This window comes from Salvelinus alpinus, chromosome 5 (assembly GCF_045679555.1).
Source record: "Salvelinus alpinus chromosome 5, SLU_Salpinus.1, whole genome shotgun sequence".
In the NCBI taxonomy this organism is placed as follows: domain Eukaryota; kingdom Metazoa; phylum Chordata; class Actinopteri; order Salmoniformes; family Salmonidae; genus Salvelinus; species Salvelinus alpinus.
In genome coordinates, this window is record NC_092090.1 from 42,492,815 (window position 1) to 42,513,539 (window position 20,725).

The 20,725-nt window shown below is 40.8% G+C and overlaps 2 protein-coding genes across 4 annotated transcripts in view; one reads left to right on the top strand and one right to left on the bottom strand.

Moving 5' to 3' along the window:
- The window catches only part of LOC139576210 (phosphorylase b kinase regulatory subunit beta-like), a 74,889-nt gene extending 74,419 nt beyond the window's left edge, over window positions 1-470 (bottom strand). The window contains exon 1 of one of the 3 annotated variants that reach the window (XM_071401990.1): window positions 333-470. In XM_071401990.1, the coding sequence (XP_071258091.1) occupies window positions 333-396 (64 nt within the window). In that variant the 5' untranslated portion in view covers window positions 397-470. The remainder of the gene's footprint in view (window positions 1-332) is intronic. The other 2 variants (XM_071401989.1, XM_071401992.1) reach the window with 2 other exon arrangements.
- Window positions 471-501: 31 nt separating this feature from the next.
- Window positions 502-20,725, top strand: part of LOC139576211 (T-cell immunomodulatory protein-like) — a 123,021-nt gene continuing 102,797 nt past the window's right edge. The window contains exons 1-6 of the mRNA XM_071401993.1: window positions 502-875; window positions 2,053-2,137; window positions 2,349-2,488; window positions 2,637-2,688; window positions 2,853-2,930; window positions 3,146-3,240. Of these exons, the coding sequence (XP_071258094.1) occupies window positions 698-875; window positions 2,053-2,137; window positions 2,349-2,488; window positions 2,637-2,688; window positions 2,853-2,930; window positions 3,146-3,240 (628 nt within the window). The 5' untranslated portion in view covers window positions 502-697. The remainder of the gene's footprint in view (window positions 876-2,052; window positions 2,138-2,348; window positions 2,489-2,636; window positions 2,689-2,852; window positions 2,931-3,145; window positions 3,241-20,725) is intronic.

The window sequence follows — 20,725 nt, forward strand, 5'->3', positions numbered from 1 at the left end:
TCCATTCCAGCCATTACAATGAGCCCATCCTCCTATTGGTCCTCCCACCAGCCTACTCTGGCCAGCATGTACATTTATTCTCTTTCAGTATGATAACATTGTTGTTTTATGTAGCCTAACACAAACGACAAGGGTAGAGAGGCAACACCTGATGTGAAAATCTTAAAATAGCTTCAGTAGCTGCAAACTTGACCTTTCATGCTCATGCATGCCCACTGCGGTGGGCTATAGTGGCTATAGCAGGCAAGGATATGATATAATCTGTTTCGTTGATTTTACACTCAAGAGGCTTGCAGATAATGCACAGTGTCAATCAAGTGAATATGTCAAACCTGAACGTTTTTGTCTGGCTTTGATTTCCAGGAGTTTCCTGCCGACATCTGCCAAGCTTGACATGTTGGTTGGTTCTCTGTGTTTACCAAGTAACAGCACGTTGTGACACTGCTGTAAACTAGGAAGCGCTGATGGTGTGACGTCACACCACCCTTTTATTAACATGTCAATAGTCTATCTCCCTCTTGTGCCATTGATGTTCTTTACCTTTATATTTACGACTAAATAAGGCTGTCGATTGTGTTATTTTTGACAAGTGTCAAACCCCACGAGTTTATGCTTAATGCATTTCTTGCTGTCATTTCTGCCGTAAACCAAACGCGCACTGCAGTATTCCAGTTTGTGTTGTTTGAATTGAACAACTATGAGGATATTGTTTATCAAGATTTTTACATTTACTGTGTATTTTGCAGGGCAGTATTCAGCATCTGCTCTTCAAGATGTAACAACTGACTTGTTCGGGTCTGAAAATCATGGTACTGTGGCTGCGTTTGGTGATTTCAACTCGGATAAACAGACAGATATTTTCATCATCAGAGAACGTGAGTAGCTAACGTTAGCTAGCTGGCTAGAATACTGTTCAGTGTTTTGTATTGCCTTTTCAATAGGATTCATTTCGTTAGTGAATAATATAGAAACTTTAGCTAGATACTAGATGAGGCTACTTGAATTAATGACATTTGCTGTGCATGTGTTCCAAAAACTCATAGAATACTAGCTAATCTAGCTAGCTAAACCAAGCTGTTAAGTGCTGTCATATTGTCTGATAAGCAGTTAGTTAGTCATGTGGCTAACACAATTATTTACCACTGGATACAATTTGCTCTAGCCTACATTGACTAATAGGGATAGTACATATCGGGTGCCTGTCTTCGAAACAGAGACAGGAAATGCAAAGCAATAAAAACAGTGATGACGTAGCAATCTATTTTCTCTCCTTTGAAAAGCTGTTGGGTGTTCAATGCATTACACAGTGGTGTAAAGTACTTAAGTAAAAATAATTTAAAGTACTACCTAAGTTGTTTTTTGGGGTATCTGTACTTTACTATTTATATTTTTTACAACTTTTACTTCACTAAATTCCTCATAAAATAATGTACTTTTTACTCCATACATTTTCCTTGACACCCAAAAGTACTCCTTACAATTTGAATGCTTAGCAGTACAGGAAAATGGTCCAATTCAGGGACTTAGAGAACGTCCATAGTCATCCCTACTGCCTCTGATCTGGCAGACTCACTAAACACAAATGCTTAGTTTGTAAATGATGTCTGAGTGTTGGAGTGTGACCCTGGCTGTCAAAAAATAATAATAATAATAATAATAAGGAAATTGTGTCTTCTGGTTTGCTTAATATAAGGAATTTGAGGTATAGCGTTTACTTTTACTTAAGTAAGACAATTGACTACTTTTCCCACCACTGTACTTAAGTACATTTAAAACCAGATACGTTTTAGACTTTTACTCAAGTAGTATTTTACTCAAGTATGACAATTGAGTACTTTTTACACCTCTGGCATTACCTACATTACAAGACACAGTAGCCTAGTAACTAGAATGAAACAAAAACATAACATGGGTATAGCTCTCTCACCAATGAATGTCTTTCAGTGAATTTGTCACTGCATTGCTGATATGGTTATGTGACTGTGCTGTGCTGAGTATGAAAGTGAGCATTTTGTGAATTTGTTTTTATTGCATATTTGATTGAACTTTTAGAATCTGAGTTGGTGATATTCTTGGCTGATCTGAAAGCCCCATACTTCAAGCCAAAAGTCCATATCCCTAAAAAGGCTTTGCCCGCGTAAGTTTCTGATCTTATTCTCTCAATTGTATTAGTGCACACACCACTTCTCATCTTGAAGCATCAATAATTCCACAATGTCCAGGCAAACCCTGGGGGTTAGGGTAGATTGACACAAGATGATTTTAGCTGTCACTGAGAAAAGCCCTATGCTATTCTTTACTGGCTTATGTCAACAGCAGGCACTCAGTGAATGTCTTTCCTCTTTCAGCAATTGTATCATAACTGGTGTTGTTCCTGGAGACTACGATGGAGATTCTCAGATGGATGTGCTTCTTACAGCTCAGCTCAAGACCAAGGCCACCTCAGACACAATGGTTTTTGTATTCTGGGGAAACAACCAAACCCTGGGTAAATTGTTGCTCTATTAGTCCTAGATTCAGGCTTATGGAATACAACGTTTGAGGCTTGTAGAACAAAAATAATGTACTCTAATACAGAAAGTTAACTTCTGTTATTAAATAGCTAACCGATTAACATCTCTTATCCGGTTTTGCAGATGGACAAGTTGACCTTAATAAGACATTTGTGGACCAACCTCTGATAATGGAGTAGGTTAAGCATGTAAAAATATATATTTTACAAATCACCTGTAGCAGTTGTTTTCTATGATGAGTTTCCATGCAAGCAATATTGTTTACCTAAACTTTGTCCTATGATCTTGCTCATGAGTTGGGCGTTTTGACGGTTTTATAAATGAAATTCTCTTACGCAGCTTCAATGGGGACATGATTCCAGACATCTTTGGTGTTTCTGCTGATTTCTCCACTGAAGTCTGCTATCTTACTGGAAGGTAAGGTGGAGATTAGAAAAGTGAACCAATGCTTTGCAGTCCCCATAAAAAAATTTTTTTTTTTACATTATTATCCGTGTCTTGACAAAACTCAATACATTGAAATATTGTAGATGTATGCAGTGTTAAAAACAGCACCTTTGTTAGTTGGTTCTGTGTTTTTTCAGAATGTCTGCTGAGCACATGAATCATGTTGTTGTTTTCTTTCCTCACAGGAAAGCAGTGTGGCAGGCAGCTCTTAGTTCACGTGTCAAGATGCGTGTTCCACATTCCAATGCTTTCATCGACCTAAACAAGGATTTCACCGCCGGTAAGTAGGCAAATGTCCTAAATGGAATGGATTCCTATTGGAACCTTGCATTGCCAGACTTAGTAATCTGGCATTACAGTAAGGCTGGATGGAATCTAATTGGGAACCATACCAGATTAGTCTAATGTTGGACATGGTGTGTGTAGTTTTGGTGTGCAATATCTTTTCCATTTCTTCAGCAAGATTGGAGTCTGTAGACTCACTTTCTACAATGAAACATATGGACAATGTGGCATGGCAGTCTAATGGCTGTGTGATCAGTCTCTTTAGCATTAGAGTCAAGAGTAGTGAATTCATTCTGGGGAATTGGGCACTCTTCTGGAGCTTGGTAAGTAGATGCTTGTATAAATGGTAAAAATCTGTGTTTCACATACTGTATACAAAAGCAAGGAAGTTGAGTCTGTTCTTGGCAGCCCATCTTCTTCTCTTCATATCTTTTTGATTTGATATGACGTAGTAACCTGCTAAAGATTTCCCGTCTGTATTGGGATCAGTTTGTGGGTTACCTTGTGCTATTCAACCCTTGGAGAGAATGTAGGCCTACTAGGGCCGGTATCGCAATATTTTTTCCATGGCAAAAATGAAAACACGTAGCAGACCAAATTTGAAGCACTCCAAACATTGTGTGCTATAGCTTGGAAAATAAATAAATATGACTTCCTAAAGAAGTTAAATCCGCTTTGTGTTTTGCTTCCTTGCCGTGGGACTAATGAGTATCGCAGTACTGGTATCGTCCCGGCCCTAAGGCCTACTCCACAAGATTCATGAGACAGCTGGGTAGATGATCTGTCAAGGCAATTATCACTATTTTCTTCTATTGTGTGGAACACAAACTTTCTCCTGAGTTCCTTAAGCTCCAAACAATTGGATTTAAATATATTATAGTTAAACAATGTTCAAGTTGACTAAGAGAGAGAGGAATTCCCATTTTCCTCACCACTGAATAAATAAATCGGCTTCTTCTTGTTTAACTGGCTTTCTCTTTTTCCACAAAATGCCACCCGACAAACCTGTCACTTAGACTTATGGTCCTGACGTTTTAGATTTTTTTTCTCCCAGGAAGTTAAATCTCATATTAAGACAATCGCAGAGAATGTTGTCGTGTCTGACCTACGGTAGGTCTTTTTGGGGTATTTGCTTACTGAGCTGTGACAATTTAACCAGGGCATAATCATTCATATTTAAGCTGCTAAGGGATTAGAAAGCATACTCTTTTGGACATGCCAGCCCAGCTGGAGAGAGCATCTTAAAGGTTAGCCTGTCTGTAATTTAGCAAGGAAGTCTATGTTACAGTTTGGTTTATGATTTATTTATTTGTATTTTTTCTGTGCTGGGGTGAGGATTGGAACTGTGGGTGTTGACCACTTTTGTAAAATGCAAGCAGGAATGTTACAACTCACAGATTCAACTAGTCAGTCAGTTTGAATGGCTGCTCGTTGCCTGCTTCTCATATTCATCTTGTGTAAGAGGCTGTAGACTAGAGCATCTGTCCTAGGGGGATTTTTGCCTAGGTCTACAGAGAAGCAGAGCCCTGAACCCCGGGGCACACGTCACACTGGCAGGAGCCTGGCACGAGTGCAGGCACCCAAACCAGGAGACTGCCCTGTCGCCATGGAAACGCTTTGTTGTTTCACTGATTGTCAGTCTGCAAATGTAAAAAGAAAATATATATAAAAACATTCAGACTATACACCTGTAGAGAAAATTGCTGCCGATTAGAAATAGCACTGAAATGTACAATTATATTGTCCTCTGCAATGAGTGTCTGGTGCAGCCACGTTTAGCTGTGAAGAGCTTAGTGTGGGAGTGAGGATGCTGCTTTTCAGGAGGAAATTAATTAGAGAATTAGGTGAATTAGAGCTCTGTCTTTCCACTGCACCTGCCAGCCTCTCTAAGCATGGGGAAAGAGAGACTGGGACATGACGGTATAGCCTGTACTAGAAATCAAGAGTGTGCAAAGTTGTTCCTATGTTTTCCAATACCCCATAGGATGCACAAAAGGGATTTGGACCAACACTTGCTTTCTTTGTGGCCTGGTCAGCAGCGTCACGGAGAGGTATTTTATTATCATGCGTCCTATCCAGGGATGATCAGAGGAGGGTCATCCCGTGTCGCGGCTCCAATTTTAGTGGTGTTTATAGCTGTAAACATACACAGCCGAGCTGCATCCAGTGACCCTCTACCCACGACTCCTTTCAAGAGATGTGAAATTGCTTCCTGTTCAACGTTGAGGCCTAATTTAAGCTGTAAATTGGACTGTCGAGCAGCCGCTGTCCCCCTCTACAGTATCACATGGCCAGTCTGTATCATGTCTCATCTCTCTCTTCCACTTCTGGTGTTTTCTGTTCAATCCTCCTCATCTACAGTTGAAGTCGGGAAGTTTACATACACTTAGGTTGGAGTCATTAAAACTCGTTTTTCAATCACTCCACAAATTTCTTGTTAACAAACTATAGTTGTGGAAAGTTGGTTAGGACATCTACTTTGTGCATGACACAAGTCATTTTTCTAACAATTGTTTTGACAGGTTATTTCACTTATAATTACACAATTCCAGTGGGTCAGAAGTTTACATACACTAAGTTGACTGTGCCTTTAAACAGCTTGGAAAATTCCAGAGAATTATGTCATAGCCTATCAGAAGCTTCTAAAGCCAATTGACATCATTTGAGTCAATTGTAGGTGTACCTGTGGATGTATTTCAAGGACTACTACTCAGTGCCTCTTTGCCTGACATCATGGGAAAATCAAAATAAATCAGCCAAGACCTCAGAAAACAATTGTAGACCTCCACAAGTCTGGTTCATCCTTGGGAGCAATTTCCAAACGTCTGAAGGCACCACGTTCATCTGTACAAACAATAGTAAGTAAGTATAAACACCATGGGACCACGCAGCCGTCATACCGCTCAGGAAGGAGACGCGTTCTGTCTCCTAGAGATGAACATACTTTTGTGCGAAAAGTGCAAATCAATCCCAGAACAACAGCAAAGGACCTTGTGTAGATGCTGGAGGAAACAGGCACAAAGTATCTATATCCACAGTAAAACGAGTCCTATATCGACATTACCTGAAAGGCCACTCAGCAAGGAAGAAGCCACTGCTCCAAAACCCCCCCATTAAAAAAGCCAGACTACAGTTTGCAACTGCACATGGGGACAAAGATCTTACTTTTTGGAGGAATGTCCTCTGGTCTGATGAAACAAAAATAGAACTGTTTGGCCATGATGATCATTGTTATGTTTGGAGGAAAAAGGGGGAGGCTTGCAAGCCGAAGAACACCGTCCCAATCTTGAAGCACGGGGGTGGCAGCATCATGTTGTGGGGGTGCTTTGCTGAAGGAGGGACTGGTGCACTTCACAAAATTGATGGCATCATGAGGGAGGAAAATTACATGGATATATTGAAGCAACATCTGAAGACATCAGTCAGGAAGTGAAAGCCTGGTCGCAAATGGGTCTTGCAAATGGACAATGACCCCAAGCATACTTCCAAAGTTGTGTCAAAATGGCTTAAGGACAACCAAGTCAAGGTATTGGAGTGGCCATCACAAAGCCCTGACCTCAATCCCATAGACAATTTGTGGGCAGAACTGAAAAAGCGTGTACGAGCAAGGAGGCCTACAAACCTGACTCAGTTACACCAGCTCTGTCAGCAGGAATGGGCCAAAATTCACCCAACTTATTGTGGGAAGCTTGTGGAAGGCTACCCGACACGTTTGACCCAAGTTAAATAATTTAAAGGAAATGCTACCAAATACTAATTGAGTATATGTAAACTTCTGACCCACTGGGAATGTGATGAAAGAAAATCTGAAAAAAATTATTCTCTACTATTATTCTGACATTTCACATTCTTAAAATAAAGTGGTGATCCTAACTGACCTAAAACAGGGATTTTTTACTCGGATTAAATGTCAGGAATTGTGAAAAACTGAGGTTAAATGTATTTGGCTAAGGTGTATGTAAACTTCCGACTTCAACTGTATGTTCTGGTAGTTTATTAAGATGAGCAGGTTGTGACAACTACAGATGGTTAAGTATCCCTGTAAAAAGGCTCCTAATTGGCTAATTCCGGCACACTTGAGTGGTTCTACTGCTACCAAGATCACCAAGTCAGTACTGACACAATAAGACGAGGAATAGATGCGTAACGTGCCAACGAGCTCCAATACTCCTATAGCATCATATAACAACCTTGAGGGATTTTTACATTTCATTTTATTTTGCTTGGTTATATTTTACTAGAAAGTTGAGGTTCCCTGGGGTTGGTATCACAGTTTTATATCTCTATAATGGTTTTGCTATGCCGGGGAATCGGAATGTGAGAACTCATTAGAAAAAGGTGGTAATTGCCAAATAATTATAAATGTCATTATGCTCAAAGACACCGAACCGATACTATCATATGGCTTGTCGCTAGGCAACGTGGCTTTGCAACGCTCCCCGCAGCATCCAATTAGGAATTGTTTTTTCTGTTAGAGAGAAGTTGATTGTTGGTGTAATGTAAGGGAAACAGATTTGCCTCATATCAACGTTACTGGATTGGGACTTTATAAAGGGATTCACTCATTGCAGAACTGGACAATTTTAAAAGGCATATTTAGTAGTTTGGCCTGTTTTGAGTCACTGTGTCACATTTTGCACGTTAGAAGCATTGCGTTTCTTTTTTATCAGACAGAATCATTTCTGGTTTCTGTAATATTGATTAGGCTACCATGTGTTTGGCATTGGCCTACCTGTTTTTAAAGATCTACTGTAGGCCTGCATGAAACATTCATAACATATGCTGTAAATTAACATGATATAACAGCCACACAGATTTTATACAGATATTGCAATCATGAAAGGATAAAATTAGCCTATGTCTCATAAAGGTATTGTACCGACCTTAACATGGAACAGTACATTCTGTCATGAATTCTAGACTTGCTTCCCAGTGTTCGGTACTCATTTGAATAATTACAGAATTAAAACGAGCACAGCGTGCTAGTGAGGGACCAGGCTTTGAGGTGCAATGTTTAAGTCTCTTGTTTAGTCTCTTCCGGAAAGCTGGCCGCGTATCGAACATACAGTACATTTGTTTACATCAGTTTGTATAGATACATGAATGAATAAATACAGCATCTAATTTCTCACTGTGTACAGTATGTCTGTGGCCTCTGGTTGTGCTGCTGTTTCCAGTGCAATCCTCTTATGTGTAGTACTCTCCCCCTCCAGGCTTATAGTGGTATATTAGCATAATACCAAACAGGGTTCATCCATAAAGACCAAACAAACAGCAGTATCTGCCTGAAGCTTAACACTAAATTGTTTGAATAAATCGTTTTTTATTGAAAGATCTACTGTATGCACTCACTCAACATGGAAAGATGTAACTGCTCTCTCTAAGTCAAATCTTTGTCAAACCCACATAGTTGTTCTGATTAAGTAGCTTGAGGGATGTCTGGAGCGAAGCCTTGTCCACTACAGGAATGAAATAGGTTTGCAAGTACACACACACACACTCTCTCTCTCTCTCTCTCTCTCTCTCTCTCTCTCTCTCTCTCTCTCTCTCTCTCTCTCTCTCTCTCTCTCTCTCTCTCTCTCTCTCTCTCTCTCTCTCTCTCTCTCTCTCTCTCTCTCTCTGTCTCTGTCTCTGTCTCTGTCTCTGACATGGTCACAATAACATTGCTCACATAGGCCTAAACATGTACGTAGGCTATACTCCACTGCAAGGATGGGATTCTTAAACTTGTTACAGGACTTCAGTGAGCAGTTAAACTCCTGTATTTGCTCCCCAGAAGTGGCAGAGAAATGGAATCCAGTGTATGAGGAGTTGGTGTAATCCCCCATAATGCACCTACGTTGTTCACTTAATGGTTTTATGAGATTATTTCTCCTCCGAATAGCATCTTTCCATTTTCTGGTGCCGTTGTGTCATGTTTGTGAATAAGGTGCTTTGGGTTGAAGGAACACGGTGTATATTGACAGGAATTGGCTTATGGAGGATTTATTTATGGGATTTCACTTTTTTCCTGCCCTGAATTTCATGCTCTTCTCCGGAAGCTCACTTTGATGGAGTCTTTTGGGTTTGTCCCTAACTCGTTTTAATGTCAGTTACACAAACAAGCTGAATGGGGAAAACATTGATACAATATGGTATTTTATTTTAGAGATTATTGATTGCATGGAGAGTGTCAGTCCAGCTCTCGTGCATTTTTCTCCGGCCTGTGTAGTTGTTTTTTCATCCCTTGAAAGCTACATACAATATCGTACAAATACCAACAATATCTTGAAGGTTTTGTATCTCAATGCTGTCATTGCGTCTTTTAATGTCATGCCTAAATCCTCATTTGGGATTTGGCAAGTTAAATTGGTAGTTTCACGGTCTGATCAACTCCTCCCAGCAGAAGACAGAGCCACATTTCATTCAAGCTGGCCAGGCAGTCTGGATCTCTCCCTTCCCATCTTCCTTAATGGGACAATCGGCTGAGTGCTGGGTTACTGTCTTTGAGAGAAAACATAGCCATGTAGTGGGGAGAGTAAACCTCTCTAACTTCTGACTGTCCATGTCCTGTCCTTGCTCAAGCAGTAGTCATTGGAGCATAAGTGCCTGCCATTTTCAGCAGCACAGCAATTATTAATTAAAATGCTTCAAGTAAATGTCAATTTTTCATTTGTTCAGTTTTGCTGGCTGCATATTGTCTGCGGCTGTCATCAGAATGGCTATTTGGCTGCCATCGATTCGGCATGGCTGACGTTTCAAACGTCGCCTGCCTGATGTTCGGCAAGTCTGAAATTAAAACGATTTGTTTATTTTACCCAGGACCTGAGGAAAATAATAGATTTGAGCACTCCACTGTGAGATGAAGATCTCTTTCTAGTCCCATAGAGATGTACCCTGGATCCTCATGTCACACACAGATCTACTCTGGGATTTTGGCCTAGTTGTTTTTACCTCTTGTTTAGCCTGTATTTCTCCTCGGATCCTGAATTCTAGCTACACCAGTACTTTTCTTCAAGGATTTTGTGTTGGTTCAGGGATTCAGTAGCTCGACACTACAACCCCTGCTTATCTCCCGTGCTCTCACACCGGAAGGCTCTCTATGTCTGGTGGTTGTTGTATCCATTTCACTGATGACTGACATGACATTTCCTTTTGTAATGTCAAAGGCTTCTTTCTCCCGTGCAACAGCAGAAATGTGGACTGGAGTAGGGAGGTCAACATTTTACACTTTTTTGAATTTAACCTTCATTTAAGTAGGCAAGTCAGTTAAGAACAAATTCTTATCTACGAGAGAGAATGCATGAAAACACAATTGACACACCGATGAGAACAGAAAGGCCTATCTCAGTGCTCTGAATATTTAGCACACAAACACAATTCTGACTTAATTTTTGCCTCATTGTGGGCTGCCTAATTCAACCCATATTTCCCTTCTGAGTCCTCACTCGTTCACAAATTGACATGCGGCCTCCAACCCCTGGACAGAGAAATGAGATCAAACTCACTTGGCCCTGCGTGATCCCATCTCCTCTCCGGCCTGAGGGGTGAAGCGCTCTTTCCCCCCCTCTCTGTTCCCCTCCGTCTGTCACTGAGTGGGGAATTGGAGTCACAGCTTGTTTGCTGAGTAACAGTCTAACAAATATGCTGCTCAGGGGCATTAAAGCCTATGGAGAGGGGCAGCCTAAAAGCAACCCTCTCCCATCTCAGCTAATGGGAGTGGGCACAGCAGTGATAACTGCAGACAGGTGGGGCTTGGGAGGTGTCTGGATTCATAGGACACTAATGCAGAGGAATGTCATGTTTGGTTTACAGCATTGCTGGCACAGGGGCTGAGGAGGCTCTGAGCTTTAGGCAATAACCACTGGTTAAATGGAGGTAGGGTAGAGAAGCCTTACTGTGGATTTGCATTAATATGGTTTAACTAGTTCTAAATGCAGTTGGCCTATTGATGCAACTTTAACAGTTGCATCATTCTGAAATGGGATGCTGTGATAATCGTGTAGATTGGTTATTACTGACTATTATGTACTTTGTTTTCATACACCCTCGTATTATTGTTCTCATACCTTACGCACCATTCATGTAGCTATCTTCGTCAAGACAACCCATTAACTGTATATTTCCCCATTGGAAAAACAAAGAAAATATTTCACAACAAAGCCCTGGTTAATTTGACATCTTTTTGTTTGACAACTGTCAGCTGTTTGACTCCTCCTCGTTAGGTCATAGCCCTGTTCTCTGTGTGAATGTGTTCTCTCTGGCACGGAGGAAACCTCTCAGGAGACTGCCTTCCTCTGACTCCAAATATAAAGCACCCTATTTGAATAAATGAACAATGGTGGGAGAGAAAAGCCACCAAGACTGCTCATTAACAGCCCTGAACCTTGCTGAACCCCATGGCTTGTGTGAGAGAGGTTGTCAACGCCAGCCTACTGTAGCACATGCTGAAGACAGTAGGGATGGCTGAGCATCCCACATACAGTGTGAGAATTGTGTGAAACTTGAGAAAGAGAGAGCTGTGGATGCACTATAATTAGCTACAAATCTGCTCACCCCCATTTTTCATCAGCTGCTGTTTGTTTGTTTGTTTCCTCTTCATTTTATCTAAACAGAATCTCTCTACAATTACCAGTCCTTAGTGGTTGACCGAGAGATTTATATTGCTCTTTAATCATCATAGTGGGAGAATGGAAGGAGGAGGAGATTTCATGTTTCATGAAATTTAGTTAGTCCCAAACTCATAATTTGGCCTGCTGACATGACTCTGCTGCTCCTCTGTGACTATATTGACTATATGATAACCTAGTAGGAGTGCTTTCTTGCCGTTAGTGCTGAGCGATTTAGTGCTTTTTGAGGTGGGTTCGGTTTCCGTCCGATTTATTAAAAAAGTAATCACGGTTATCCATTTCCGTTTGGATATTTTGTTTAGACATTATATGCACTATGCATTGTGTGTGTTGAATGCTCTAACAACACTGAATTAAACCGTTAATAAAAGTCCCTTGGTGTTAGTTACTGCCCATTTACTGCTTATCACTTATTAACCAACATTTATTCACATTACTTTACTTGAATAAAATATTTTATTTGATGACTTTATCATTTCATTCCAAGTCATCATCTCATCTCTTTAGATCTGCTGCCTATACTGTCTGACAAAATCACAATTTTAGTAGTTCTTCAAAGTATTTCTATTTATTTAATTTAACCTTTTATTTAACTAGGCAAGTCAGTTAAGAACAAATTCTTATTTACAATGACGGCCTAGGAACCGTGGGTTAACTGCCTTGTTCAGGGGCAGAATGACAGATTTTTACTTTGTCAGCCCAGGGATTTGATCTAGCAACCTTTCGGTTACTGGCACAACATTCTAACCACTAGGCTACCTGCTGCCCCACGGAATTTCACGTGTCAAACTCATTCCATGGAGGGCAGAGTGTCTGCGGGTTTTTGCTCAAACCTTGTACTTGATTGATGAATTAAGGTCACTAATTAGTAAGGAACTCCAATCACGTGGTTGTCTAGGTCTTTAATTGAATGGAAAAACCAAAAAGCCGCAGACACTCGGCCCTCCGTGGAATGAGTTTGACACCCCTGACTTAGATCATGTATTTTCAGGCTCGCGAAGCAACTGCTTTCTATCCCTCTTGATCGCACGTCTCTCTTCTCTCAGTCTCTGTGTCTGCTCCACACAGACCGGACAAGTTTAAGCCGCCGCGCAATTGATTATGGTCATTGTAGTTAATTACCATGTTTTCGTAAAAATAAAAAATATAAAATAAAAAAAATAAAAAATAAATATATATACAGTGGGGAGAACAAGTATTTGATACACTGCCGATTTTGCAGGTTTTACTACTTACAAAGCATGTAGAGGTCTGTAATTTTTATCATAGGTACACTTCAACTGTGAGAGACGGAATCTAAAACAAAAATCCAGAAAATCACATTGTATGATTTTTAAGTAATTAATTTGCATTTTATTGCATGACATAAGTATTTGATACATCAGAAAAGCAGAACTTCATATTTGGTACAGAAACCTTGGTTTGCAATTACAGAGATCATACGTTTCCTGTAGTTCTTGACCAGGTTTGCACACACTGCAGCAGGGTTTTTTGGCCCACTCCTCCATACAGACCTTCTCCAGATCCTTTAGGTTTCGGGGCTGTCGCTGGGCAATATGGACTTTCAGCTCCCTCCAAAGATTTTCTATTGGGTTCAGGTCTGGAGACTAGCTAGGCCACTCCAGGACCTTGAGATGCTTCTTACGGAGCCACTCCTTAGTTGCCCTGGCTGTATGTTTCGGGTCGTTGTCATGCTGGAAGACCCAGTCACGACCCATCTTCAATCCTCTTACTGAGGGAAGGAGGTTGTTGGCCAAGATCTCGCGATACATGGCCCCATCCATCCTCCCCTCAATACGGTGCAGTCGTCCTGTCCCCTTTGCAGAAAAGCATCCCCAGAGAATGATGTTTCTACCTCCATGCTTCACGGTTGGGATGGTGTTCTTGGGGTTGTACTCATCCTTCTTCTTCCTCCAAACAGGGCGAGTGGAGTTTAGACCAAAAAGCTCTATTTTTGTCTCATCAGACCACATGATCTTCTCCCATTCCTCCTCTGGATCATCCAGATGGTCATTGGCAAACTTCAGACGGGCCTGGACATGCGCTGGCTTGAGCAGGGGGACCTTGCATGTGCTGCAGGATTTTAATCCATGACGGCGTAGTGTGTTACAAATGGTTTTCTTTGAGACTGTGGTCCCAGCTCTCTTCAGGTCATTGACCAGGTCCTGCCGTGTAGTTCTGGGCTGATCCCTCACCTTCCTCATGATCATTGATGCCCCACGAGGTGAGATCTTGCATGGAGCCCCAGACCGAGGGTGATTGACTGTCATCTTCAACTTCTTCCATTTTCTAATAATTGCGCCAACAGTTGTTGCCTTCTCACCAAGCTGCTTGCCTATTGTCCTGTAGCCCATCCCAGCCTTGTGCAGGTCTACAATTTTACCCCTGATGTCCTTACACAGCTCTCTGGTCTTGGCCATTGTGGAGAGGTTGGAGTCTGTTTGATTGAGTGTGTGGACAGGTGTCTTTTATACAGGTAACGAGTTCAAACAGGTGCAGTTAATACAGGTAATGAGTGGAGAACAGGAGGGCTTCTTAAAGAAAAACTAACAGGTCTGTGAGAGCCGGAATTCTTACTGGTTGGTAGGTGATCAAATACTTATGTCATGCAATAAAATGCAAATTAATTACTTAAAAATCATACAATGTGATTTTCTGGATTTTTGTTTTAGATTCCGTCTCTCACAGTTGAAGTGTACCTATGATAAAAATTACAGACCTCTACATGCTTTGTAAGTAGGAAAACCTGCAAAATCAGCAGTGTATCAAATACTTGTTCTCCCCACTATATATATATATATATATATATATATATATACACACATACAGTTAGTCACCTTAGCCAAATACCTTTAAACTCAGTGTTTTCACAATTCCTGACATTTAATCCTAGTAAAAATGCCCTGTTTTAGGTCAGTTAGGATCACCACTTTATTTTAAGAATATGAAATGTCAGAATTATTTATTTCAGCTTCTTTCATCACATTCCCAGTGGGTCAGAAGTTTACATACACTCAATTAGTATTTGGTAGCATTGCCTTTTAAATTGTTTAACTTGCGTCAAATGTTTCAGGTAGCCTTCCACAAGCTTCCCACAATAAGTTGGGTGAATTTTGGACCATTCCTCCTGACAGAGCTGGTGTAACTGAGTCAGGTTTGTAGGCCTCCTTGCTCGCACACGCTTTTCAGTTCTGCCCACAAATTCTCTATAGGATTGAGGTCAGGGCTTTGTGATGGCCACTCCAATACCTTGACTTGGTTGTCCTTAAGCCATTTTGACACAACTTTGGAAGTATGCTTGGGGTCATTGTCCATTTGGAAGACCCATTTGCGACCAAGCTTTAACTTCCTGACTAATGTCTTGAGATTTAGCTTCAATGTACCCACATAATTTCCTCCCTCATGATGCCATCTATTTTGTGAAGTGCACCAGTCCCTCTTGCAGCAAAGTACCCCGACAACATGATGCTGCCACCCCCGTGCTTCACGGTTGGGGTGGTGTTCTTTCGGCTTGCAAGCCTCCCCTATTTCCTCCGAACATAACGATGGTCATTATGGCCAAACAGTTCTATTTTTGTTTCATCAGCCCAGAGAGCATTTCTCCAAATAGTACGATATATGTCCCCATGTGCAGTTGCAAACCGTAGTCTGGCTTTTTTATGGCGGTTTTGGAGCAGTGGCTTCTTCCTTGCTGAGTGGCCTTTCAGGTTATGTCGATATAGGACTCGTTTTACTGTGGATATAGATACTTTTGTACCTGTTTCCTCCAGCATCTTCACAAGGTCCTTTGCTGTTGTTCTGGGATTGATTTGCACTTTTACGCACCAAGGTACGTTCATCTCTAGGTGACGGAATGCATCTCCTTCCTGAGCGGTATGACGGCTGTGTGGTCCCATGGTGTTTGTACTTGCGTACTATTATTTGTACAGATGAACATGGTACCTTCAGGCATTGGAAATTGCTCCCAAGGATTAACCAGACTTGTGGAGGTCTACAATTTAGCTGATTTCTTTTGATTTCCCCATGAAGTCAAGCAAAGAGGCACTGAGTTTGAAGGTAGGCCTTGAAATACATCCACAGGTACACCTCCAATTGACTCAAATGATGGCAATTAGCCTAACAAAAGCTTCTAAAGCCATGGCATAATTTTCTGGAATTTTCCAAGCTGTTTAAAGGCACAGTCAACTTAGTGTATGTAAACTTCTGAACCACTGGAATTGTGATACAGTGAATTATAAGTGAAAAATCTGTCTGTAAACAATTGTTAGAAAAATGTATTGTGTCATGCACAAAGTAGATGTCCTAACCGACTTGCCAAAACTATAGTTTGTTAACAAGAAATTTGTGGAGTGGTTGAAAAATGAGTTTTAATGACTCCTACTTAAGTGTATGTAAACTTCCGACTTCAACTGTATTTATATATATATATATATATGGTTAATTACAGCACTAATAGTCTTTAACTTTGAGTATGAACATGTGCATTGTTTTCAACTCTGGGGTGTAACATCCATTGATGGATTCAGAGAATTAGTTTGCAGAGAAGATTCTCCTCAATCAGAAACGGCAATACTCTGAATGCTCTGGGGTCATTTACCATGAGGTTCATCTGGAATTGCATTGATTAGTGTTTAGCAAGAAATGTTCCCATGCTACCATACTCTTGCAGCTCTATCTTACCAAAGGCTGCAAACTGCAGTGGCAGACGGTCTGCGACTGACATAAAAACCCAATAACAGCCACCTCGGCTCACAGCGAGACTATTTGCATGTTTGCTTCTGTCTTGCAGCTCAAGCTATTGAACTATCCTTACCTGTAATCCTCAATTCTTAGCTGAAGGTCCCCGTCTAGGATTTACCCAGCAATAATGAAAGGATGTCAGGCAGAAAAGAAGTGTGAGAGAAAGAGAGCTAGATGCAAGTGGTTGGGGAGGGAGAGAATGCCCCCCCCCCCCCCCCCCTCTATTATGCACTGTGTCAAAGCCCCACTTCCACCTGGGTAGAGATCAGAACGGTGGCTCTGTTTATTCACAAGGTAATGTGATGAAGGGATATTATGGAGCTGTATCCCTGCTCCCGTTCTGTATAATGGAATTGAGAGCTATAATAAAGTCCAAGTCAAACTGTCAGCAGATGCCTTAAATTGCGTGGCTATGAATAACTCCAAAGCATCCCTCTCAAACTACACACATAGGCCTAGTGTTTTCATTGAAAATAAGTCAAATTGAGGATCGATTTTAGATAGAAGCTATATTCCTTCTAGATTGGATCTGGAGATTCTTTCCGGAGTCATCTGCATACCCAACATGTAGAAGCCAACAACATTGATTTGCTTTGCTTTAGAATCTCCCACTCTCCTTCTCAAGACCGTCTACAGCCCACTCTTCTCATGCTGTTTGTCTGCCGTAGTTGCTGTAACGTACGCCAGCTTTCTGTATCAGAGAAAATAACTTGTCACTTTGTGTCTCCTTCTTCCACTCAGAAAGATGGGCAACAGGGAAGGTCAGTGTATATAGAGTATTGGAGAAGACGAGGGATTTCTCCAGAGTTGTCTCCTCTTCCCTAGAGGACCCCACTCCCTTTCTGTGGGTCTCCCTGTCTACCAACATGTGTTCATGATGCCTCAGGAAAAATCTGCTCCAAAGCAGAGCACGAGGAAGAGTTTGCAAACCCATCATAGGGCCAGGTATTCCTAACACTGAGAGTATGGATGTGGGGGATGGCACTCCACACAGTGCTCTCGATTAAACACTCTCACTAGACTTAATTGAATATTTCTAACAAAGCTGCGGGATAATGTTTCCACTTCTCAAACATGAGCTCTCTTCCTCTGCTTTTTTTAACGTTTCTCATTGTAATCTGTATTAGATAGATCATCTGTGTAACACAGCAAGCCAGATGGATAGATACACGTTTTTTTTTGTAAATTTATGTTTTGTAACTACATTTGGGATCATGCTTTGCGCCTTTCTCCAAACTGTTTGCATAGTCATTTCATGATTAATTGTCAGTTCCATAGACACTAATCAATCAAGTAATTCCCATAACATGTCATGTTTAGCTGCTGCATTGCAGTTTCTATGTAGACCTGTATGTGTGAAGTCTGTCGGGGCATGAATAGAACAACAACTTTTTATGGCATGTTTCCCCTAAAGGTATAATCTAAAATGTGCTCGTTAATATTTTAATCGTGGAGTTCTTTGAAATATGCATGCCATAATGGAGAGGTAGTATGCCAAGCCGGGCTTGAAAAACACACAAACAACCACAGAATAGAGCAGAGGCTTTCGCAGTGCATGCTGGGAAACCTCCGGCAGCCAATGAAGAAAAGGCGCTGTGTGAAATGCTGGATTGGTCCACATGTACAAGTGGTCTAAAATGAGAATGTGAAATTAACACTGTTAATCAAGACTATATAAATAATTTCTCTATAATTTGAATCTAATTTCATCTGGGGCTCTGGAACATGATCAATAATCACTTCTTTTTTTTATGTCACTCCATATTATTATCAGTGACACTCCTGATTATTCAATTAAGGAGGCAGTAAGACTGAAAGGACACTTGATTTGAGCTGATTGAATGGGCTACATCAGGCTCCATGATAAGGAGGTAAGCAGATACCCAGTCATCGGATCTGTAATGGCTGGCTCAAATCGACTATGGTTATCCTGCAAGTAACAATTAGCCTACCTCATCTGTAAATATATTCATGGTCTTGTGTGTTTTCTTCGATTTTTCTATTCTTAGGAGGAGAATATTAACTGAATAAAACATAATCACCCCTAATCCAAGAGAGGAGGTGGGAGAAACAATCAACTGATTTAAAGATGAGCACTTTGGAATTAAGATGTTTGAAATTGCTTTGTTATGATTTTCTGCTTTGTAGGTTTTCATCCACAGATGCATCTGATTTTTACTCCAATGCCACAGCTTGTTAGTCTTGGTGTAGTTAAACAATCTGTTCTCTATTTTAAAGCTGCAATATGTCACTTTTTTGGCGACCCGACCGATTTCACGTAGAAATGTAAGTTAGAGATCTTTCATTCTCATTGAACACAGGTATTAAGAAGCAGTAGATCTGTTTTATGTGCGCTATTTCTATGCTTCCCGTTCTTAAGTTTTGTTTTTGCATCTATTACTTTCGGTTTTGTAAACCAGATAAAATATTTTTGGTTATGGAAAATGGTACAATGATTCTTTACACTATACTTGCTTGTTTTGTGACAAACTGAATTTAGCAATACTATTAGATTTTTAGCAACTAGGAAATGCCGGAGCGATTTCTACTTAGGACACCTTTTAATAATTAAGACTGTTTCTTTAATTAGCTTTGTGGTTGCAATCCTGCAACTAGACTGTGACATGACATATCACTTAGAGCCCAGAGCCTTTACTCATACCTGAATTATGCATTTGCCAGTACTGTATATCAACCTGCAAGTTTATGCACCTTTTTGTAATTAGTTTTGTATTTTAAGGTCATGATGAATGGCTTTCCCTAATGAATTATTCTCGGGAACCCAGACCCTAGGCAACAGCAGTGATTAGGGTCTGGGATGAATGACGGACTCTCTTGGTAACTTCGAAGAGGGGGGAAATCTGGGGAGGGTCCTCCTCAGACAGACAAATCACGAGGCATGCCGGAATGTTGCGATTCGATACCGTTTGCCGGTATAAAGCAGTGGTTTTAGTGAAGGTAGTTGACACAAACTATCCACTTGAGAAATGCACTCATTAAAAGTAACCTCCGTTATTTCCATCTTGCTAACTACTATTTTGTGTCTGGGGGATGTGAGCAACAAGTGGATAAGGCCGTGACGTCGGCAGTGTCGTAGTTCCTCTATGCCAAACTGACGTTGTGTCCGTACAGACGTGTCGACAGGAAATTTGATACAATAAGGGAGGCAACCTGTCTGTTTATAGAGACTTCTAATGAATAGGATAGGCCTATTTTTAATATACGGCATGAAAAAGGTGAAGAAAAGCTACATAGTTCACTCTTATTATCACTGTGTAGAGGTGGACAGTAACTACTGCCGTCTTCACTGACTTTTAATTAACCCTGTCATAACACAGAAAGAAGATGAGCACAAGTTCCAAATCCTGTCACTTTGATATAAATACTTTGGAATATTTTACCATGACATGTATTTTATGTTCATCAGTACTTATCCATGCGTAATGGAATTCATCAAATCCTGTCTTGATATTATCTACAATTTGTGTTCCACTGGCGTTCTTGCCACAACCACATTTTTGTTTTATTAGTTGTATGTACGGGATACACATGGTACACACCGTCTAATGAAATGCTTACTTGCATGTTCCTTCTCGACAAATAAACAACAACAATAACGAATAGTAAAAGATAAGAATAGGAACATGAAGTAAATGGCTCAGTAGAATAAAATAAACATTTTAGCATAAGTATAATACAGGAAGGCACAATTTATAGTCCAATATTTACACTTGGGGAGAGGCAAGTATTTTGGAGGGCAAGTATTTTCAATTGTGCAGTATTTAGCAATCATAGTAAGAGTCTGATAGCGGTAGTTGTGGTGTGTGTGTGTGTGTGTGTGTGTGTGTCTGCGCGCTAAGATGTGGAGCATCAGAGCAGGTGGGCAGACCAGTTGAAGTGTTAGGCAGTGTGATGTCTTGTAGATAGAAACTGTTCTGACCTCATGCTCCGATACTGTCTTCCCCACGATAAGGGAATGAACAGCTTATGGCTGGGGTGTGTGGGGTTTTTGAAAATGCTGCGGGCCTTACTCCGGCACTGTTTCTAGTAGATGTCCTGGATGGGTGGGAGCACATCCCATTTATATTGTGTTATATCGACTACTACTGGGTTTTCCTGATATCCATCTTA